We start from the raw sequence: 25,513 nt of genomic DNA on the forward strand, positions 1-25,513 counted from the left end.
ATGGTGCATTAATTTCCTGGCCTGATGTCACCCCACACGCCATCTTTGTCACACATATCTACCCTTACTCTGGTCTAGGGATGTAAATATCGTTTAAAAAAATGCAGTTTAAACTATTAAAATTATAACGTTAAAATGTTTAACCATTAAGGAGAATTTTGGTCCACGATGCCGATACCAATTTTAGTATTGTGATTGATGGAACCAAACAGGATAGCAGTATCAATCAACGATCATTTGGATGCGGTTTTACAATGTTTAGTAAGGAATTTGTGAAAGGAGGGGGGGGAAGGGTGGAATGTTTCAGTACACCATTAGGTTGGGTCAGATGTCCAGGGGCAGTGGGGGGATGGTAGAAGAAGGGCAATGCCTGCTTGCTTGCTAGGTCATAAAATCCAGGTTGAAGTGAACATAACAACCGCAACAGAGGGGGCAATCATGCCCCACAGCTATCCTCTATTGGTTGAGTATATGAGTTTAGGGGGTAGGGATGGATGAATTGTCTGCTGAGTGCCAAATCCTGATAGGAGCAGGGAATTTTATGTAGAAACTATATAACCCATGTATGTGCCTTACCCCGGCAGAATACACTAGTTACTGATGAAGTGACTGTTATTCTCCGGAGCGCTCTGTATTTTGATGACAACTGCAATAAAGTAAACACAGTATAATCGTAAATCTCGAAAAACTACTCGCTTCTAAATCTTTTATAGTCATTTTTGTATTACTTTAGTATAAATACATGTTAATTTGGATTCATATGTTGTTTTTTTCTGACTTTATGTGAACAAAAAGACACGCATTTGCCCGTTTTCCCATTGGAAATAGTGATATTTTGAAATGTCACTGTCCTGGTCACAAAAGCAAAGCTTTTGGGGAATAATAGCCATTTTCTATACTTTTGAGGCATAAGCAATTAGGAAATAACACTTGCTACCCAAGAACAAAAATTATGTTACATAGTGTTAACAGTAAGGCCAGCGTTGGAGAAAACACGTTCTAAAGGCACAGACGATGCTGGAATGCAAAGGTAACACTAGTTTTTCAAGCCTTGGAAAACGCTGTGCGTTGACCTTCCACCACTCCAATGGGCTGCATTCCAATGAAGGACAAGGCTTACTGAAGTAATTATGCAGTTCGTTTTCTATTGTATTATGCTCATTCTCGGCATTCTCTGTATAATCTTCACCTAAAAGCATCACTATAGCACTCTTCTCAGTTTCACACATTTTTTTTCGGGCGCTGGCTCTATCGGCTCATCTGGTTCATCACGTCTCAGTTCAGCCACAGCACTTGAAGGTTCTTCTAATTCTAACATCGATGCAAGATGCATAAGCCTTGATTTAGCAGCTATGTGAACATTAGGCGAAAGAAACCGCATGTGCTTATCGCATGGATCTAACAAAGAGGCAATAAGTGCATGTTACACCTTTATGGCAAGATGGTTGGGTTTCATGCGATGCTAGAGAGCGACGACCACAGCCTTGAAATCAGCGACTTTTCCATTTTCGACTGGTGCTTTGTCGCTGAGGTGAGTTTGGAGAAGACTGTTGCAAATGGGATAAATATTTGAAATTGAAACTGACTGTTCAGCAGACATGACAGTTGTAGCGCATTTTAAAGTGGAAAGTAGTGGTAAGATATCCTCTATTAATTGCCAGTGCTTGCAGCTGAAGCGTTCGGGCATCAGATCGTTTTGTAACAGAGTTATCTGAAAGCACGGCTGTTATTGCCCACCTTTGCTCAGCAAGTCTTTCGAACATGTCACGTACCGAATTCCAGCGAGTTTTACACGACTGGATCAGGCGGTGTCGCACCACCAGAAGTTGCATATATTTTCTTTCCAGTGCTTTTGCAGCAACGGTGCTGTGGTGGAAAGCTGCAACTAGTCTACTTACAGCTGGAGCAACACGATCCACACCTCTTGAAGAAAAAACATAATTTATGGCTAACTGCAAAGTATGTGCAAAACAACTGACATATTCCCATGTAACATACCTCAGTGTGCTGGCGAGCACAATGTTGCTTGCATTATCACGTACACAGGCCAAGACATGGCCTGTCAGACCCCATCTTTCCATTCTTGTGTTTAAATTTTCAGCAAGGTTTGCTGCTGTATGTCATTCTGGCATACTTTCGGTTTGTAGAACTGCGGATCGACACTCCAAATTTTCAATATAGTGGCAAGTGACAGTCATGTAGCTTTCTGTAGTTAATGCTGTCCAGCAGTCTGTGGTGAAAGCTACATTAACATCAGTTTCCAATTTTTTCCGAAGCGACTCACAAGGTCTTCACAACACTTTTCTAGTCGCGAGGTTACAGTCTGTCTCACAGGAACACGGTATTCAGGTTCTACAAAATCAATGCACGAAAACCTGTACCCTCAAAGAAACTTACAGGCAGCATATCTGTAGTGATCATGGTACACAGCAACTCAAGTTAGTTTTTCGGCACGTTGTGTGTTGCATTTCCTTGCACTGCCAGAAACAAACGCTGTGAGTGCTGTTTGATTTTTGTCTTCTTCACATGAAAAAGAGGGATAAGAACATAAGAACATAAGAAAGTTTACAAACGAGAGGAGGCCATTCGGCCCATCTTGCTCGTTTGGTTGTTAGTAGCTTATTGATCCCAAAATCTCATCAAGCAGCTTCTTGAAGGATCCCAGGGTGTCAGCTTCAACAACATTACTGGGGAGTTGATTCCAGACCCTCACAATTCTCTGTGTAAAAAAGTGTCTCCTATTTTCTGTTCTGAATGCCCCTTTTTCTAAACTCCATTTGTGACCCCTGGTCCTTGTTTCTTTTTTCAGGCTGAAAAAGTCCCTTGGGTCGACACTGTCAATACCTTTTAGAATTTTGAATGCTTGAATTAGGTCGCCACGTAGTCTTCTTTGTTCAAGACTGAACAGATTCAATTCTTTTAGCCTGTCTGCATATGGCATGCCTTTTAAGCCCGGAATAATTCTGGTCGCTCTTCTTTGCACTCTTTCTAGAGCAGCAATGATGTTTCAGCTTCAAATGGTTCAGCATTGCTCCAGTGCTGCTTGTATACTTCAGCTCTGTATTACACAGTTTACATTTAACTGTGACAGGTGTTATTTTTGTGAAATGATTCCAGGCATTACTTCTTTTCGATCGCTCCATCTTTAAACTACAGGTGCCCATACTGCTTTGGAAAAGTATTTACCAAATACCGCGATAACGAGATGGGACGTAGTTATTTTTTTTTTGTTTTTTGGAATGATGGACAAGTAAAGCAACCTGTCCACCTGCGCACCGAAATTAATGTGGCTGAGCTTAAAGATAGCAACTAAAATATATTAACAGATTAACGGTAAGACATATACTTAACGGTAAGATAATTATCTTTTAAACGTTTAACATTTTACAAGCCTACTCTGGTCCCACCGCAGTCGGATATACGGGAGATTACTGATTTACCATTGGTGCTCCATATTTACATTAATGTGTGTAAGCGGATTCTTAAAATACAATTCTACTTATTAATTGTATAAACTGCTTGTTTCTCCATTGGTCTAGCTGTAATCCAACCTACAGCAAAGGAAGCGATTAATTACTTACAACAGTTTAAACTTCAATATATAGGATGGCTTGCATAAAAGTGGATAAGTTACTTCTAGAGTAATGCTACTTCAGAAGTAAAGTTATTCCGAGAGTAAAAGAGAAGATTAACAGATGAGTTACTGCTCTCCAGAGAAATAATTAATCAGAGGAGTAGATTATGCAAATTGAATAAAGTGTTCAACATTCCAATCCGGTAGACATATTTTTTCAGTGCGAAGGCAACTGTGAATAAACTGAACTAAACTGTGTTAATCAGAATGTTTGTACTGTATTAGAAAACTAACAAAGGTGATATCTGTTGCTTTCCACACCACCGATCTCTTATCCCCTTTCACTACGCTAGGCTCCTTTTCAATTCCCGATATTTTCCTTTGTAGCAGACCCGTTCTGAACTTCTTTTCTTAGTATAGTTATTTTGTCACCACAGTATTTTTTTTTTTTTTTTTTTTTTTTTTAACAAACCACAAGGAATTGTATGAAAGTTAACAAGTAAATGTAAACTAAAAAAAAATAAATGTAAAACATATTAAAATCATATATTTTAAAGTATTTGCCAGAACATCCTTTCTTTCCGACCTGTCTCTTAGTCCCAAGTCCCAGACAGATTTGCGCAAGGCAATAATCGTATTATTGTGTTTATATATTAATATATTATAACATACATGCCTACGCGGATGCGTTAAAGATCGTAAAATTAATGTTAAACATTTGTTTGGGTTTGGTTTTTTTTTTTTTGGGGGGGGGGGGGGGGGGGGGGGGCTTTTTTTTTTTTTGTATATTCTAATGTGAAGTAGTGTTTATTGACTTGATGATTGTGAGATTACACATAATAAAGTGGAAACATCTTAAAAACAACTTTATAATGCAGGTAACAATAACAAAACATAAAACCATCTTATTTTCAGGCTTTTTTGTAACATACAAAGCCTATACAATTACTTAACTTGCCAAATATAAATTTGATTAAATAAATAGAATTACACTAACCATGGCAACATACCTTTATTTTTATCTACATGTAGATATGGAAACAGCAACAAAAAGGGGGAAAAATTACAGCAGAAATGATCAGGCAGTTTAAAGAGACTACAGAGGACAGACACCATGACATGATAACTGAGGAAAGAAAGAAAAAAGCATAAGTGGAAATAGAGAAGCAGTTTAATGTGGAGGAGAGGGTTACAAGGTCGGTAAAACAGCTACAGGTTGCATGGACAGAACTGAAGCAAAATACAAAAAAGAAATAGCAAAAGAAGAGAAAAAAAATAGAACTGGAGGCGGACCTGTAGAAAGACAGACCCGACCCCCTGTCACTCACAATTAAAGTGATTACACTCCAAAACTTTGTCTGTATTGAAGAGATACCAGATAGCGATATGAGACAGGAAGAAATAATAGCATGCTCATCTCCAGAATCGGTGTCAGGTAATTATTTTTTTTATTAAAATACCTGAACAAAATTACAATTGTAATCTTTATTAACACATTTTAAAACAGCTAAGATTATACAAATTGTGTGTGTGTGTTTTTATTTATTTTTATAGTTTAAAACCAATTAACTGTTCAGGATCCAGGTACTAGGCACTGACACTACTGAAAACTGCACACAGCCCACAGCTCTGCAAAAAAAAAAAAAAAAAAAAAAAAAAGAGAACAGATAGCAGCATTGTTGTAGACTTCACCAAAGAACTGCACCTTGTGAGAAAGGAGGAGTTTCTAAAAGAGCATGAACTGCACATTAGGATACTAAATGAAGAGGCAGAAATGAAAAGAAATGAGCATGGCTTAAAAACTGAGATATTAGAAGTATTTAAAAAAAAAAAAAAAAAAAAGGTTGGATAACACTATGTAACACAACTTTTGTTCCTGGGTAGTAAGTGTTATTTCCTAATTGCTTATGCCTCAAAAGTATAGAAAATAGCTATCATTCCCCACAAACTTTGCTTTTGTGACCAGGACAGTGATATTTCAAAATATCTCTATTTCCAATGGGAAAACGGGCAAATGTGTGTCTTTTCGTTCACATAAAGTCAGAAAAAAACAACATATGAATCCAAATTAACATGTATTTATACTAAATAAAGTAATACAAAAATGACTACAAAAGATTTAGAAGCGAGTAGTTTTTCGACATCAGTATAATCGTAAATCATTTTTGTATTACTTTAGTATAAATACATGTTAATTTGGATTCATATGTTGTTTTTTTTAAAGCTATTTTAAAGCTATTTTTTTTTTGAAGCTATTTCACCAGCTTCAAAACTCCCATGTAGGGAGCGGTTTTGCCATATCCTGGAGTCATGAGTGGATCCTGGTCATCTGGCAACAATATCAACTATCTGCACATTTATGGAGAAATATACCTTTCTGTTGCGGTATAGTTCTGCTTCAGGAATACTGGGGCAGAATATTTTAACATGTGTACAGTCAACGCACCCTACTACCCTGGGAAAGCCAGCAGCTCTGTGGAACAGCCTTTTCACAGGAGGTAGATCTTCCTCTCTTGGGAACTTCATTACCTGAAAGTGAAGGCTGGAAATTGCCTTGTCAACCCGATGTACAAATCTGCAGGCTGATGGCTCACGTACTCCTTGTAGGTCAGAAAAATTCCAGTTGCGAAAAACCTTAATGTTATAAGTAGCTGTTGCAGTGGGGAAACTTCTTTATTTCTATTGGTTAGATGTTGTATGTTTCTAGAAATCTTCTCCACCTGTCCCTGGGCTGTATATTTTGTAAAACAATATCGTTGACAAAATTCTTCTTCACCGTACATGTCCAGAGGATTTGTCCGATCTCTAAATACTCTTCCAGGTTGTGTTCTCTCTTCAAATCAAATATTTGTTTGAAATCCAATACTCCATATTCATATCCGTATTCCAAATACTAAATGAAAGAACAGTAGCCTACCCCTCTACTAAACCAGCCTCTACCCTGGGTTAACTTACTTACTTCTTTAGTAAGCTTACTCAGCTGTTTACTCTGGGAGTAGCTACTCTTCAGTTACTCCACTTTTATGCAAGCCACCCATCACGTTGTATTTGTTTATCATGGATTATGCATCCAGAAATTAGACAAAGGATCAGGGTTGATAAGATGGGAAAAAAAAAATTACTATGGTTAAAGTTGTTTTCCTATGTTTAAATAATATGATTGTTTAATATTAGACACTTATTATAATGCGAAAGAATATATGGAATTGGTTTGATAATGCTGCTCACATTAAAAAACATAGGTAAAGTAGGAAAGTGCCTTAAAATGAGATTACAAGTGGGATTATACAAGATTTGTGATGAAAAATGAAGAATTTTTAAGATTTCTGCAAATACACCCACTGTGAAATAACTTCGTAAATATTTCATCTTTGTCACTTTCTTTTTTAAATCAAATTCAGAAACACTATGTACAATGCTGGTATAGTTTACTGAATAAATCAGTATTAAGAAATGATCACCCATTTTAAACATCACAATTTTAAATATGTATTCCTAATTTATGATCGTTCTCATTTACTCACTTATAAAAATATACATCTTTCAAGAACTGGAGTAAAATGGAAGCTGCGATGGGACTGCTTTATATTTACCAGGTAATTAACAGTATTTATTTATTACTTACCAATATGTGTGAATAAGTACAGACATTTGCATTATTTAGTAATATTTTATCACATACCTAATTATTAACCTTAACTTGTGCTCTGCTCCCATTTCAATCTGCTGAATTTGAATACCATTTGATATTTAACAGACTTTTCTATGAATGGTCTGTTCATTACATGAATGTCTAATTTTGATGTGCAAATGGAATCCCGAACATGTATTTTGCATTATATTAATGACCTTTGATGCCAATCAGTTTTGTGACATTTTGATACTGATTGTATAAAATTAAAAACTAAAAAAGTGCACAGATTATGGAACAGATTGATTTACTCCAAGGGTCAGCCATTCTAGAGAACTTCTATGAATTAATTAAATGTGGTAATCACTGAAAAATGGTCAGGTATCACACCAAAACACTTTGAAGTCTGACTGCATTAAAATCAGCCATCCCTGCTGCCTACATCATATTGACAATGTAATGGCAGGTGTTTCAGTTTGTCCAATATCTGCACTTCCACACTGGAAAAGGTTTTCACACTACAGGACATAAGTAGAGATAATTTTGTGGTTTTGTAGAATTACTACAAAAGTATGGAGACATTGAGGAACAAACAACGTCAATCTTCACAACACTTAAAGTGAATGAATAATTCCATCTGTAATGTTACTGGAAAGAATTAATTGTAAAAAGTAAAAACAACCCACAATTTGGAGAGTATCTTGATGCAAGAAACCAAAGACTAAACTAACAATTGCGTTTCCCCTCCATATTGTGGCTCGTTTAAATGAGTGTTATTCATAAAAGTAATTTGGCAACTACATACAGCTGTTGTGGAAAAAAAAAAAAATTATTAAAAGAGAAATTAAACTCAGCAGGACCAAACTTTAAGCAACAATGTCCTGGGAGTATCACATTTGGGCCCTATAGCAATTGCTGCATGTCCTACAACTAATAAATTAAACATATTTTCACTCTACAGCCTGTTATCAATCACACTTTTACAAGAGCAAACTACATATGTCAATGTTATAATGCATCAATGCTTATTCACCTTTTCCTCATTAGGGGCAGTTACTATTCCTCTACAGTAAGCATTATGCTCTTTCCTGTCACCACTATAGACAACAAAAACAACTTCCCTTAAGGTATTCTTGTTTGTCTTTGATTATGTTTTTGTAAACACTAAGTACATGACAACCTCTCTTAAAAGGTTTTCCCAACAGCCTTAACCAATGCCTTCAATTCAATCATATAAAACAGCTAATCCTACAGTCAAAATGCTAAGAATCCGTAGTTTTTCTCCCAGTTTTCTATAAATAACCCTTCATATAGTTCTGAACAAGCAAAAGCAACAAGAACAACTTACATGAGAACAGCTGTCATGAAAAACAAGTTATGTTGTAAAAACCACCAGGTTCCTGGCATGCTGCTTCAAAATACAAACTTCCTGCCTTTTGATTTTGAAGACTATAGTTTGTCAACAAACTCGCCTGCTCATGAAGGGAGCAGCAAGCCTGGGGACATTTCAATACAGTATTCAGGTTTAGTGACTACATTTCCATTAATTACGTTTGATAACTTCACACCTGCCTGGAAATATCAGCAAAAGTTTCAATACAACTTTAACCCTTTTCAGTCCTGTCGGACCCGGTCCGACATCATCAAAAACATGTCAAGCACAGGTCTCTGGTCGTTTTTTTTCTCTGGAAAAAGCCAAGAATACCTTTCAATGGCCAAGTGAGACAGATATGAGCAAAAAAAAAAAAAAAAAAAAAAAAAGGACATATCTGAGCAATACACATAGCCCCTGCACCGGAGATAACACGGACACTGCTTCCGCATCTAGCGCTCAAAGAATATCACAGATATTTGCAGAGCTTTTTGAGATGTTATAGTATTAAAATAATGACTTGAATTGCATTATTAAGGAGTTTGGTGATAAAATGAGTGATCAGGAGAGGATTTATCACTATGCATGACTATAAAGAGGTATGTGAAAAATACAGCGAACAAGGGGTAGGGCTTATCTGGAGATGCAGTACTGAGTGTCCTTTTGATATGCAGTGCCTTTTAAACCTGTTTTAATGTGAAAAAAACAGCGCATGTAAAATAAACAAGGCATGTGAAAATAAATTGGACCTGACGCGCCTGACAGGTGCTGAATAAATGGACCGTTAAGGGTTAAATGAAAGACAACTCTTACGGAAACTTTTTTTGATCAACAAAATGCAAACTATCCACAGACCTACTCTTTTAATGGACTAGCCGAAACTTAAGTGCATTACTTGGCACAATTTATGTTGATTATGCTAAACAGGAGTTCAGATTATTGTTATTTTGTAAATATTTTTTATTCCTTTTAGAAAAAAAAAAGTGTTACTTGCACAAGGTTACTTGTGATCTAGGATTGCACTCCATAGAACAAGTCCTTACTACACACACAGGACATGTATCTGAAAACAACTTGATCACAACAACAGAATTACAATTAGAAAACAAACAAACAAACAAACAAACAAACAATCACAGAAAAACAGTCAAATCACAAGTGGCATATCCCGATCCTGGGAGCGCCATTCCACTTGAGGTTTTATTAGGTAAAATTAAAAGAATCAATGACTTCAGGACCTGGCTGGCGGTTTAATTGGTTCAATTACACAATTGGCTGGAACATGACAAGGACTGGAAGGGTCAACTTTGCCTAGATGATGTAAAACCCATCATACGAGGAGTTCTCACTGGAACTAGAGGTGTCAGAGCCCCAGCTGCTGCTGCTTTCTTCAGTGGACACTACAGAAGAGGTGCTGCTTCCGGATGAGAAATCACTGCTCTCGTCGTCATCGTTTATCACGACCCTTACCACTGGCTGAGCTGCAAAGAAGGGAGAGAAAGCTCTCAAAACAGAGAAAGTAGCCATAATCTATGCACATCTGTAAATGGTGTTTAATTTACGTATAACTTGTATTTGTGATCCATTGTTTTGAAATTAAACAGTATTTGCTGTTACCAAAGAATTTTAACCCTACTCTGTCTTACCTTTCGTTAACAATTAAACAGGTAAAAAACCCCACCCCAGCAGCAAATAGTTTTTGGGCAATTACCATGACAAACCAGAAGTGTGACTTCTAACTTTCTTTCTTACTTTAAAAAAAAAAAATAATAATTTAAAGATAGTCCAAATACTCAACCACTAGGTATGACTAAATACCTGCACTTACTGTACAACTAAAAAGCATTAGATATTTATTTTAAATTCTGACACAAATCTAGCATTTTCCTGCATACAATACAAAGTACAATTTGGTTCAGTCCTCTTGAAATATGCCAGTAACATACATGTGTCATGTATATAAAAAAAATAAGTCTTGCCCCACCTGTATCTATCACCCAGTTCACACTTGCGGTTTAGGCCGGCCCAGGCCCCTTCTCATATGTGAACACTCAAAAAATGAAAAGGAGGCCCTGGGCAGGGTGATATTTAGAACAACTTTTTGATGCAGCCTAAAGTACCAATGCCACTTCAGAGCCGGCCTATCTGCATGTGTGAACCCAACACAGGCCCTGGGCCGGCCTTAACGCGTTAATGCAGTGATGTAGCTCAAACCACTCCCCTACTAGGTTGAGCGTAGTGGATCAAAGAATGTCAGTTTTAAGAGGTAGCAACTGGGGCGATGCAGAAATTAACCCTTAGCGGTCCATTTATTCAGCGCTTCTCAGGCACGTCAGGTCCAATTTATTTTCACACACACTGTTTTAAATATATATTTTTTCGCCCCCCCAGAGTAAAGCAAGTTTAAAAGGTATTGAATCGCAAAAGGACAGTCACACCCCTTGTTCGCTGTATTTTTCACATACCTCTTTATAGACGTAGATCACTCCTTTTATCACCAAACTCCCCAATAATGCGATCCAAGTCATTATTTTATTACTATGACATCTCAAAAACTCTGCAAATGTCTGTGATATTCTTTGAGAATTGGATGCAGCTATCTCCTTTATGTCCGTGTTATCTCTGTGGTGAAAACCTGCAAGTTTGTCTTAGAACTGTCAGAAAGATTGAGGAAATACTTGGATTTTATGGAACCTACGTCGATCTCCAGCCCGGAAAATAGCAATGGGGAATGCACTGAATACACCGACACTTTTGACGATGATGATGCTGGGTCAGTCATGAATGGTAAGTATTTCTTCATTGTACAGCTTTCATTAAAACTATAAAACTTTTCTTTCTCTCTATGTATGTATGTGTGTGTGTATATATATATATATATATATATATATATATATATATATATATATATATATATATATATATATATATATATGCAGAGTTTACGTCACTGTTTACATTCCCGACAAACACTTCGCCACAATTTAGGCTTCCTTTTCAGTCACATATGTGAACGCACTTAGGCCCCCTAAAACCTCAACTGTGAATGGAAATTTTGAGGCGGCCCAAGGCCGTCTCAGTAAGTGTGAACGGGGTGTGTATCATAATCTGGGCTGTATTTGTTTCACAGTAGAAAAAGGCTCATTTCAAGGCACACCACTGTCTAAAAAAAATTACAAATTTTTCACATTATTTCATGATTAAACAATGTTTATTGGAGCATAAAAAACTTGTCACCTTCAACTTTTCTCTCTACAGTTAGTATATAACAAATGCAACTAAATATTTAAATACTTACCTGAACCACAGTAAATACTAAATGGTAAAATACTTAGTTTATGTTTTACAGACATCCCATTTTCACCACCAGTGAATTATCAAATAAAATAATAAAAATAATAATAATAATGTGAAATGTCCCATGCAATGTGTTCAATCAATCATTTACCGGACGCAAACTAAACTTTTTTTTTTTTATATAGATAGAATTTTCATAGAGAATTACATATTACACAGCAATGGATAAATTGTGAAATCCACGGTAACCGAGAAAAAAAAATAAAAAAATCAATATAAAAATGTACCTAAACCAGACGTGTCAGCCACATGATCTTCAGAGACACACATTCACAGTAAGTGGAAAGGCTTCTTGCAACACATGCCCATGAGTGCACTGTTATAAAACTTGGGGGACCCCGTACACGGTTAAAAAAATCAACAGAGAATTGATAGTACAAGCATGAGAATAAAATGTTGTCCAGCCACAAAACAAGTTCCCATGTTTAACGGAAAAAAAATAATAAAAGATTATAGCCTGCTATTGGTTGTATTTGGCGCAACTGAAGCAGTTTAAGCAGAAAGGTTTTCATTCAAAATAGGCATTCATTTTTCTCGTTATGTCTTTCTTTACTATGTAAAGCAGGTATACATTGTACTGTAAAAAAGCAAGGCAGTATTTTATCAGTGTGGTTTAAAAATGTAAGCATTGTCACTAAAGAAACCACATTTAGCCTGTCTGTGTGTTTCCTCTGAAATTCTTATATTCCTAAATTCCTCTATGTATATTTCAGAGCGTTGACCAGAAACACAGGTATTTTTTTTTTTTTTAATTTATTTAATTTTACCTAAAAGCTCCTTTGATCATAAATTAACACTACTCGTGAGCAAAAATTGCAGAATTACTGACATCGGACAATTTGTTGGGTCAAACCCACAAGGCTGACACCACGTCTGAAAGACACTCCACTTGTACCCGTACTGGGAACATATGGATGCCGCTCTGGCATTTTGTGAGGTGTCAATGACCCTATTGGACAGACCGGCAGGCTGTTTCCAACAAAAGCATGCCTTTAGACTGTGGCGAGACACTGTCAATAGGCGATCGTGGCTCAATGCCTGAAAAACCCTGCAGTTGAATTAGGCCTGAAGAGAGTGCATGTTCAGGAGACCCAAAGGTAGGGTCTAAGAAGCTGCTGCCATCAGCCCAGAAGTTTCTGGAATTTCACTACCATGAGCACCCTCTGGAGCTAAATAGCTCAAACAGACGGCTGTTCTCTGCATAATGCCATCCGACAGAATGGACAGCATGGACCTGGAGTCTAAGCCCACTCCTAGATAGGAGGCTGTTTGAGAAGGCATGAGCTGGCTCTCTGCCTGATTCACCATTAAGCCCAACCGATGACAAGTTCTGTGTGGACGTCCGCCTGTATTGGAGACTGGGCACAAATAAGGTAATTGTCAAAATAATGGAGTACTCTGAAGCTTTGAGTCTCAATGGGGCCATGATAACTTCCATGCACTTCGAAAAGGCATTGGGAACTAGAGAGAGGCCAAATAGCAAGACCCGGAACGACCATCCTGCTTGGGCACTAGAAGGGCCCGAGAGTAGAACCCTTCCTCCAACTGGAGGGGTGTATCATATGAATAGCTCACTTTTGCAGGAGAACTGCTACCTCCTGACACACCACTGTGACATCTTGTAGGTCCGTGACAGATGCTGGAGTAATTCAAAAGGGAGGAGGACCTTGCTTGAATTGCAGTGTGTAGCCGGTTTGAATAGTAGTAAGCTTTCTGTGGTGCACTGATGCCAATACAACAGACAGTTCCCTGAGAAGGGGCCTTGGGCCTGTGGCAGCAAACTCTCTTGGCCACTGCTCACCTTGTGGTTTGGCCTGAGGCTTTTGCCTCTGAATCAGAACTTCCAGCCAACAGCTGCGGGTCGGTTCTGAATACTACCTTTGGCAGCAAGCTGTGTCGGTCCCTGAGGCGTTAACGTTACCCATGCACACAACTGCGTAAAACACAGAAGGTAGTGCAATTCAGCAAAAGCTTAAAAAAAAAAAAAAAACACAAAACAGGTTTCCAGAATTAAAACAGTATCCAAAGTCAGTATTCATACTTGCAGAATATAGTGCTCAATAAGACCATAATGTCACAGTTCACTTGCAAACGGAAATACACAAAGGCAACTAAAGATCACAGATTTAAAAAACATTAAAAAACACATCACTCTATCTAAAACTGTTTAATGATTAAATGTTTTACATTACAGTAGCTGGTCTCGTTCGCTTTGTTTTTGCTGCATGTTTGTCAGGTGAAACCGGAGGAAGTGCTGTGTAACTGCACAACAGACGGACTGACTTGCACATGCAAGGAAAAAAAAAACAAACAAACAAAAAAAAACGCTGGCTGTGACAAATAATCAAATAAATTGTAACATTGAAGAGATGGGGTTTGTATCAGAAAACTGGAAAGTCGGAAATCGCATGTGGCGAGTAAGTGCATTCATTTGTTACACACACACATACAGTATATACACATTAAATTGTGATGTTGCCGATCACTTTGCCAGTGGGGTATTGGCGATGAGATATTGGGAGACAGTGGGCAAGAAGATAACAACAACAATATATTGGGAAACAGTGGGCAAGAAGATAACAACAACAATAATAATAATAAATGTATTAACAAGTTGTGTAACTTATAACTATCCATTTTCATTATGCTTAGATAGATGGATAACAAAAGACATGTTTACTTACATTGAGTTAAAGAAGCAGGAAGAGCTTTGCTATCTTTGCTATCTCTTTTGCTTATTCCAATCCTCTCTCAACACCAACCACCTTTGTCAAAAAACTATGTATTTTTTCACAGCAACTATTATTTTTTCAGTCGTTTTGGATACTGCTTCAATCTGCTAGATCATACACATTGAAGCTGTTGTTCTCCGATTGCTCAATGGCCTAGCTGTTGCATGACAAATTGCAAAAAAGTCGCCTGTCACGTTGCATGTGGTGTGAAAAGTACTTATCAAAAGTATAGGTTCTTTTCATTTTGTGGCATCGCTGCACAGTTTTGCTTGTCGCATCACGTCTTGTGGGTAGCAGCCTTCAAACATTATTTGCATATTAAACATAAGGATCCTTATTAATGATGCCATGCTTGTAACAACAAAATTCTACCGTAAACATATTCTGTTTAATTTTGTTGCCTTGTCTTTAGCTAATGTCAACAGATCCCTGCTTGAGTTACCCGGTAATGATGACTACGCATGGCACCAGTGAACCTTAAATGTGTAAATGGAAATAAATGTATAGCAAGTGCTAAAAGAAGGGAGCCAATCTTGGGTAACAATGAAATTAGAAAGGTCATTTAAACTTTATAATGAACATAAACACATACTAAATGCTAAGCAGAAAAACGCAGTGACTTATAAGAAAAAGCAAGATACTTGGATAGGAGTTATTTTTTAAATTGATGGAGTAACGTCAGCATTAGCATTGACCATTAAAGTGCAACCAGGTTACTTACAAGTTATTGAATAAACAAAGAAACTTGACTTGGATTCATCTGTCGGTACTTAATGGCTAGTTGTAAAAGGTACACTATTGTAATGTATTTTCTATTGTTTTGGTCAGGTTAAAAAATGTGCACTATTTCAGAATATTTATAATGAATGTTATTATTTGTTAGAATTAAACGTATGTAGAATATTTAGGTTGCTATGTGACAGGTTATTTTATTCTAAATACAGCCAAAATGATTATTTGGTACTCTGTTTTGTACTGTACAGCAACAGTACTGTTTTGTACTGTACAGCAACAGTACTGTAGCTTTAACGAAGTGATACTTTGCTGAAGGAAAAAATCTCATCTTGGACATTGTATAGTTCGTGAGCCTGGTTGGCTTCTCTGAAGAATAAACTTCATAGGCTTACACGGTTATGCTGTCTGCTTGTAATAAATGTACACATTTGCCTTTTGTTCTTGGAAGTGTAAGAAATGGGACTAGAATTCAGGTAATCTAATACACACACATTTTGAACCCCTAATAGGAAACTATTTGAAATTCCCATCCCTAGTTACCAGAGTCACCATCATGATTATTACCCAATAAATCAGAAGGTAATGTTTGTGGCTCCCTTGTTTCAGTTGTGGACCGGTAATTACATTAAGACAGTAATACGATACTGTAAGTTGTAGCGGGTGTGTAGCTTAAGAAAGTCACATATGGCAATACATCAAACCATCATTTAAAAATGGTTGATCTCACACTTCTGGAACACCGCTTTCCATAGGCAGTCCAAACTGAATTGTGCAAGGTGCTGGGTTAAAAGTTGCACAGACCAACCAATGCACACACATCTATTGCTACATATATTCAAGTTCTGTCTACTGCTATTAGCTTTTTGGCCACTTATCTTTCAAAAAGGCAGACTGGAGACAGAACTAGAACTTCACAAGCCTGTTCAGCACATTGATGCCTGGGGTTTCTCAGTACATTCAATTTCCATGCAGAGAACAGCAGATTGGAGTAAAAAGGGATTTTCATTCAATTGCTGGCTTCTCCAATACAATCAGCAATCACTTTATAATTAAAACACCAAGATAGAAGTAATTTAAGCATAAAACATAAAACAGTAGCACTTAACTCCCATACAGGTTATATCTGATGTCTCCCTCTACCAAATGTTGTAGCTAAATGGCCAGGCGGAACCCATGATTAATTTATTCTTCAAAACACTTAGAAAACGGAGCAGTGACATACGGCTACATTTGACCATACATGGCTATATAGAGGGATCTTCAATTGAAATTTCCACATGCGAACAACTTTAGTGGCATTGAGATTTATTAACACCTATTACTTAGAAATGTGCGTACGAGTGCCTCCGCAAGACTGATAAATATCAGGATTTAATTGTGTATGCTTCTGAACAAATCAAGTCATTTATTTCCACACAAATAAATAAATAAATAAATAAAAATAAATACAGGCCAAGTCATTATAGAAGACCTTCTTCTAAATTGAAATGCATACAGCAGGGTTCTCCACAGGAATTCTGTACAGCTGGGCGGCAGAACATTATAGCCGGGAGCACTTAACTGAAAAATAAACTTGCCGTACCTTAAATATATAACACAACAAAGAATTTGAATAATGTGTTGTCTATATCTGGTTGTTCTTTATGTTCTAAGTTTTTTATTATGGTAAAAGTAGTATATATTATATAAGTAGTATTAACCTTTTCACTTCCTTTTTAGTGTAATTATTGAGCTTATTGCTTCATTTAAATTGTTTTATTTATGTTAGGTATTCAGGGCAATTTGTTAATGCACATCTATTTTTTTTTTTTTTTTAAATGCAACTGTTCATTTTAACCTTTTTTTTTTTTTTTTTTTTTTAACGGAACAGTACTCACACACTTTTGGTCACCATCATAACTGTTGCATGTAACCGGAGTGTAATAACCCAGCACCTTTCCACTTAAGCATGTGTATATCAGCTAACATATTTATCTGATCTGCCATACTAGATAGCGCCAATCGCCAGCTTTTGAAAACACTGCATTCACTGTCACTATTTTTGCTTTGAAAATAAATCGGTTAATTTTTTTAGCAGTCTAACGTTTAGCCTCTCAAAGTGCTTAACACACAAAACCCACCCCTTCAACTCTCTGACTGGTTAAATATGTCAAGACATATGTCAACAGTAACAGCTGTCATGCGGTTCCAAGATTATTTCATTTTTTTCCACCCAGCAACGCGCAATTGATATAGTCTGCTACAAGTGCAATAAATCCTTATTGTTAAAGACACAGTAGCATCTGCAAGATGGGCGGGTCAGGTTTCTTCAGCGGGGCGGCGACTGCCACTTTGCCGGGCAGCGCGCCCAGCTGAAAAGGCCTAGGGAGAACCCTATACTGTGGTCAAGGCTGGTCAGTGGCAGAAATTGCAAATCCAGACGAAATGGCACCCAAGCTAAGGTTTGGTTTACAGAGAGCACAACCTGCTGCTCGCTGTCGTCCTTTCTCCTTTATCTTCCTTAAACAAACACACATTCCTTTGTTCTTAAATAGTTGGTGCCTTCTCCAGGTGGCCAACTGATTGATTGATCAGCCAACCAGGCACTGCTTGTCTATTATTTTAGGGTTGATGAATCAGAAAATTAATCTACATAGAAAATAAACCACACCAAACCAATTATCTTATTAAAACCTAGTGGCTGTGCAACGGATGACCATCTTGGCTCCAAACTGTTCCTACATTCCTGAGCCAAGATGGCCACCAGCCACAGCAACATTCTACTGTGCAGGGCCTCTACTCTGTCAGATATACATTATAATTTGTAAGAGTGGGTATTGGTACTGAGGTTCTGTATTGCAATATACTGCAATAAACACCAAGAAAACACTGGAAATGGTTATTCAATTCACAAAGACTTCACCCTTTCCTATTTAAAAAACAAAAACCTACTAGAAAATAACAAACAACCTACCTTTCCCAGTGCAGTTGGGAGTTTATGTTCATGACCTTCAGGTGGTATTAACTCTCAATGAGTAACCTTGCCTGCTGCTTTTGGTCCCTCCTTCCTTACTTATCAATCACTGATTCGATCTGAACACTTTAAACCGCCCCAACTACGGACTGGCAGCAAATTCCTACATTTCTATTATAGACTGCGTGCGAGTTTTAAAACAAGAGCAATTAGGTACAGAGACTTGGTCGCAGGATTTAAAGTTATATTACGGTTATATGGTGGGGTGGGGATTTAAAACAAAATTGGAAATTGTGGCGAAAAATAAAAAAAATGCCTAGACTCACAAAACCCAAGAAAAATGTGCCCTTGACCATAAGGATTTAATTATGGAAAACAGCAAAGGAAAGAAGGTACAACTTAAGTGTGGAAGTACTGTCAAGTTACTGTACATATTGTCACAGAAAAAAACGCACAAGCATTTTCAAAAATAACACAAAACAGCAATTTCATACAGTATATAAAAAGCAATGGTCCAGGGAAAAAAAAAGGGGGGGTATCTTGAACAGCAAAAAACAAGCATGACGCTGCGAAAGATTAAATCAATTAAAAAAATAAATCACATTGCGTCTAGTGTGTGGCAGCCGTTAGGGTGGGTGAAAGCGGCGTCTGGCGATTCTGCCTATGGAGAGCACTCAGTGCTGCTCATCAACTTTGTTTTAAAAAAAACATAATGTCTTTGTTAATTGGAATAACGTACAATATTCCCCTTGCTTTGAATGATGTTTTATTTTTTTAATATTTTTAGTAATATAGGGAAAAGTGGTTAAAAAAAAATAGTAGGCATTATTAATTTAATTTACCAATGTGGTAAAATACACACACGGTCGAATTGGGTACTGTAGTACACGCGAGTGTGTGCTGGGAGGGAGTTACTGTAACTCAAATGTGCTGTGTAAATGACACCTGAGAACAGATTTTGGACAGGAGACTAATTGCCATTACACAGCAAAAAAAATAAAAAATAAAATAACCTAGCTGATCGTGGAAATTATACATTTAAAATATTGTATGACAGAACTTTTGATGGAAGTAATACATAGAAAGGTCTAAAGCATGTAACCAAATACTCACAATCACGATAATAGTATGGCCCTGGTCTCAATGCAGTGTTTGGTAAAAAAAAAAAAAAAAAAAAAAAAAAAAGCTGGGAGTGTTTGTTTAACATCAGTGTGACGAGAAAGCTCAGCTCGTCTCATTTCTGTTTTACAATAATCTCATTTCACCCTCCAATGACTTGGAGATGGCATTTTAATAATACAAATGGAAATGCTTACAAAATATTAATAAAAAGAAATGCAACAAGTAGTACAAATTTTGTATTGCTACCAATGCATTATACTGTATTACTGCAGTCATGTGTTGTTTGCGAGCACATGGCAAGCAGGGTAAAAAATGATATCACGCTTTACCTTGTTTATGTAAATATGGTCCAAACACAGCAGAGCACAACAATTCAAGTGAAAGTGTGCATTTGTTTTTGAGTGACAGTGTGTCCAGACTCTGGGGGAATAATCTTCACACTTTAATATGGAAGCTGGGTGAATGCTAGTTTTGTGTAACCAGAAAAATGAATTGCATACAATAGTTAAACTAGATAGACAAAATATTACATAACATATAATGAAGCAGCAGTTTCTGTGAAGTAGTTGTCAGTGAAACAAACCAGATACATAGTTTCACGTAGAGGCATTGGTACCTTTTATTCAGTGATACAATGCGATTACATTGTTACAAGTCAGTGTAGGGATACATGGTATCTTTGAAACCAATATCAGCCATAGAGCACAAACAAGGTTCCCAAATCATAAAATGAAAACCCATTGGGCTTTCTCTGACTCAGACGACTTCTTTTTACTTTTTACTTACCTTGCAACACACAAAGAACTTGCAGAGACACCCAAAACATTATTGCAAACACATAGGACCTGATGCAAACATGTTTGTGGGGGGGCTAAAACTACTCAAAGCTGATTTGATCTATTCTCGCCGTGTAAAGACAGTTTATTCATGTTTTTCAGACAACACTTGACAGACCATGATCTGGTAGACCACGTGTGACGACGGCAGACCTGGACAGATTTATACACCTGCGTCATTTACATGACAGGTTCACCACTGCAACCTCTACAACATCTGCAGTACCAGGAATGTGTAGAATTTCCGACCAGACTGTCAGAAACCGCCTACGGGAGACAGGTATCTGAACAATGCAGCCAGTTAGAGGACTGGTGTCTGACATGTGATCCAATTCACGAATCATCGTAAGGTTAGTTTTCTGCATGACAATGCAAGACCGCACGCAGCCCGGGTGACCACAGCTTTCCACATTCGGAGCAATGTTCAAGTGCTTCCCTTGCCATCTCGATCACCAGATCTGAACCCTATTCAGGATTTGTGGGACAAGTTTGATCGACGTGTGCAACAATATCACCCAGAGTCACAGACGTTAAAAGGACGTTTCCAGGCTCTGATTAGCCCCATGGGCAGATGTCAGGCCGCCATCGATGTCAATGGTGGGCATACCCAATACTGATTTCTGTTGACCTTGAACTTTGTTTGACCTTTGAAAGTGACTTTATTGAATCTTAATGATTTCTGTACAGGTTAAGGTTCTTTGGACCTGTATTTTACTATGCGAACTGCCATACTAATGCTATAAAAAGTACATTCAAAACACCTATGCATTTCTTTCTGAAGATTATATATACACAGTAAAATGGAGATTACTATACATGGGATGTTACAGTTTATAGATGCATATTCTTCTAAATAAACATATTTCTAAAGTTTTGAATACCACAAAATTAATCACTTACATGTATTATATGTTATTGTCCTTTAAAATAGAAAATTTGGCTAAAAAAACACACACAAAAAAAAAAAAAAAACACCACTGCTGGCAATCTTGAAATTTGGGTGTGTGAGAGATATGCAACACTAATCACAGTCACTCTTCAAAGCGAACAACGTATCAATCAAGATTTGTAAATAAATGAGTAAGTCTGGCAGGTTCACAAAGGTCTTGACTGTCTCTACAAAATTCAGTGCAGTTTAATGATGGCGTGCCAACATAGTGCAAAATTGAGCATGGCTAATGGTGGCTACCCAAAGATCACTATACAGGCATCGGACATGGCAGATGGTAACTGCAAAAAAGTTAAATGCGATTCACATTGTTTTAGTGCCTCTGGGCAGTTTTATCTGGGTCTGGCTTTCAACCACTCACTCCCTTCTATCTGTGTGCTTCATGTAAAGCCTGCTCTTTCATTCTGTTCAAGGGTGCTATTTTTTTTTTTATCTTTGTGAAAATAAATGTGCGATATGTCCTATGATACAAGTAGGTCTCCCTTGGTTTGTTAAACTGTGTTACAAGCAAATCTTTTTATGATCTCACTTCCCCACTTCCTACCTTTATGATAATGTAGGGTACTGAAATGTGATCATTCTTCATTAATAAAATAAAACACTTATGTGAAATTAAATTAGGCTACAGTTTATTTATTTATTTGTCTAGAAGTGCAGCAAATTTACATTTTGGTACCCTCCAGTACCTTGCATTTGAGGCTATGGACACAAAAGAAGTGTCCTGGCTAAACCCAGAAGAAAGAAAAAAAAAATACTGACCAACTGTATTTTCACAGCATACAAGCTATGATGAATGTGCGTAACATATACTGTACGACTACATAAACTGTGGTGCTCTCAATTATAAATGGACTTCAATGCATTATTAAGTTCATTTTTCCATCTATCTTGCACAAATTAACACTTACAAAATAAACATGACTGTATAACAATTTGATTCAGAGCAGTCAATCGTTATAGCTGGAAGTGTGCAAATACTGTACAGGTAGTATAATTACATATTTACATTAATAAAGACAAAAGATTATTTCAGATTCTTGCTGGATTTATCATCTTCTGTATGCTTAAAAAAGGGCGACAAGGTCAATCATGGCGGCTAAACTGTTAGGGCGGATATGTGACAGATCAAAAAAAAAAAAAAAAAAAAAAAAAAAATATTTACAGATCAATCTGTGAAAAGCAACAAAGCCTGATACAGGTTTCAAGTATAGTAAGTTATTTTAAAAAATAAATAAAAAAAATAAAAAACGCCTCTGATCACAGAGTTAACACCACAGGACAAAATAAATAAATAAATAAAATGCAACAAAAAGGTTTTAACTATCTTCCCACACACAGAAGTTACAATGGTGTTGATATGACAGCCTCAGAAGTAGGACGTATCTTCCTGTACCGTCACATCAACAAAACAAGATGCAGAAAATAATCAGATGTGTTACTTAAGCTAATTTCATTAAACAAATCAAAATCAAAAGAAAACTGATTTTTTTTTTTAGCATCGATCCTCACTGAATAGAAACTAAAGCTACATGCAGATTGTTTTAAATTCATTCTGGATATATCACAGCTCTAGCGTTCAAGTAGCCTCTAAATTAAAGTTTAACAACTGTGTCACACTGAAGATATTTTAACTGTGTAATAATAAAATTGAAACCACAATCCAATATTATCTGCCAGAACTTCTGAGCGACCATGCCATCATTTAAAAAAAAAAAAAAAAAAAAAAAAAGAGTTGTTTGGTAAAAAGAGTTTTTTTTAATAAGGACGTACCTGGTACGTCCAGCAGCACTGAGCGAGCATTTTTGAGGATGTACCAATGCGTCCAATAGCAGGTCAAGGGGTTAATCATTATTACAGGCGTTTTTGCAAACACTTCCCGAGAACATATTAAACAAAAAATAACAAGGTTTTTCACAGTTACTTCTGTAGCACTTAATTACAAGTTTTAAGAGCATACACATGTATTGATGATAGTATATAATGAGTACACAGAGATGGAAATAAGACTCTTATTGCATATCAGTTTCACCCATTCCAGGTTGTACTACAACCTTGGTTAGCCACAGTGTACAGGTAACAAGCTCAGGTGTGTTATTAAACTCATAATAAAACCAGGAATGGATTTCAAACTGCCATGTACCAGGAATCTTATTTTTATCCCCGATATATTATTGTTGGTTTGCTTTTGAAACTTGTTCAGTCCTGTACTTTACCAGAACATTAAATTTTTCATCGCTAGAACATTGAATTACAAATGTAATCGTTTGGCACAGCCCAAATTATTATTTTTTTTTTTTTTAAGTTTCCATAAAACAATTTTGCATAAAACAAATTAGGTACTGAAACATATCCTAAATCTGTCAGTGTTCATCTAAAGTTTTCACAAGCATACAATTTCAACAACGTATTACCTGCAACATTTAGCTCCACCAACTGGTAAAATTGTGTAACAGCACTGTTTCAACAGGGCTCAATACATGGATAGGGGAAAAAAAAAAAAACTTGGTTGTACTAAATGAACAGCACAAACTAGATGATTAGAAAACATGCATTTATAATTATTTTCATTTTAAAGTTTAAGAATAAAACCACACCATGGTAGAATACAACAGTTTACCAAATAAATAAATACATAAATAAAATCAAACAATCAATCACCCACTGCCAACAACACACAGTGAGTGTGGCACCACTTTAAACAAAACATTTTCTAGCTCCACGCACCTCACCTTTACGTTCACGAATCAGGCTTTCACGTCGCTCTTTCATCTCCGAACTCAGGTTCTCCACCATTCTATCAATGCAGTTGTCGAGAACCAGAGAGCGAGTCTGGGAAAACAGATTCTGTCTGCAAATGGGGCACTCATCCTTCCGTTTCCTCCACTGGTTTATACAATGCGAGCAGAAGCTATGAGCGCAGTTCAATGTGACAGCCTGTGGAAAGCAAAAACACAGGTAAACTGTTAGGTGGCTCAGTAAGTCCACACATGATGATGCATTATGCAATCAAAATGCAATGGATAATATCTGGCAAAGAATTGGGGTAGAGGCACTATGCTGCCTTTTGAAGAGGTATAAAACTAGAAGGCGCTTTATTTTCACTTTTTGCCAATTTCAACCCACTCGAACATTCAACATTTATGCATAAATTATTGTATAGCTCTATTGAATCTCCGACTTCTATTAAATATGATGGTACTGTAAGTGCATGATGTGCTCTGGCCTTAAAACAATTACTCAAAATACTTTTGTATCCACAAGCATGGAGACAGGAGTTTTCTAGAAACAACAATTTATGACCAAATGGTAATCTGAAAAGCATGATTCAAAGATATCAATCAAAGATATCAAGGATTCAAGTCACTTGAATCACTGTCTATTACAACTTCTGCTTTCTGGACCACTTACAGTCGCAGACAGAAGTATAGACACACTACACTTCATATAAGATAATTCGAGAATACATGCATTTAGCAAACATTAGCCACTAATTAATATGACAAAGACAAAAATACACAATTTCTGGTAGTTCAACAATCTTTTTAAAAAAAATTTAAATTAAAGGACTTAAGCAACTTTAAATATTTGTTCATGATAAAAGTATTGGCACCTTAAATGTAAAATGCAATATAATTAAATATATTTATTGATTGAAAACCATTACACAATAACTAAGCTACATTATAAAGTCTGAAAAGAGAGGTAATTATTATCATCTGCAACATCTGTTGAAGAACATCATTTTGGCAACTCAGCGGACGATGATCAAGACAAAGGAGATGGACCCATGTTTGTTGAAGTTTTCTATGAGTGTATTTCTCAAAAGGAAATGGCTAAAACACAGTATAAAAAACAAATGGAAAATGAAAATCCACAATCAGCAAGGCTCCCTGGGACGTCCCTGGGAAGGTCTGCAGTGGTCTACGTCCCCGGGACGTGTATGGTTTGTCAGGACTCAGGTTTGCAGTGGTCTACGTCCCTGGGACGCGTATGTGTCTGTCTGATGCGGGTTATTTATTTATTTATTTTAAATCATGTAGTTGATACAGATGAGTTGTGTTATGGGTTGAATGTTGGCACTCATACTCTGCATTGTAGTTCCCCCTGTGAAGAACTAGAAACCTGGCTACGACTTAGATTGGAAAAGACTGAAGGACTGAACACAATTGAATTGCACACCTATTACTTGACAATTAAAATATTTTCAAAACTAATTAAGAACATAAGAATATAAGAAAGTTTACAAACGAGA

General features: G+C 36.8%; 1 protein-coding gene across 2 annotated transcripts in view; it reads right to left on the reverse strand.

Annotated features, from left to right (window-relative positions):
* Positions 1–9,729: 9,729 nt before the first annotated feature.
* LOC121315984 (E3 ubiquitin-protein ligase rnf8-like) overlaps positions 9,730–25,513 on the reverse strand; it is a 54,229-nt gene continuing 38,445 nt past the window's right edge. Inside the window, exons 7-8 of one of the 2 annotated variants that reach the window (XM_041250639.1) lie at positions 23,991–24,195; positions 9,730–10,058 (exon numbers count right to left, since the gene is read on the reverse strand). In XM_041250639.1, coding sequence (XP_041106573.1) covers positions 9,889–10,058; positions 23,991–24,195 — 375 coding nt within the window. In that variant the 3' untranslated portion in view covers positions 9,730–9,888. Of the gene's footprint in view, positions 10,059–23,985; positions 24,196–25,513 lie in introns of both variants that reach the window. The other variant, XM_041250640.1, reaches the window with a different exon arrangement.

This window comes from Polyodon spathula, chromosome 5 (genome assembly GCF_017654505.1).
Source record: "Polyodon spathula isolate WHYD16114869_AA chromosome 5, ASM1765450v1, whole genome shotgun sequence".
In the NCBI taxonomy this organism is placed as follows: domain Eukaryota; kingdom Metazoa; phylum Chordata; class Actinopteri; order Acipenseriformes; family Polyodontidae; genus Polyodon; species Polyodon spathula.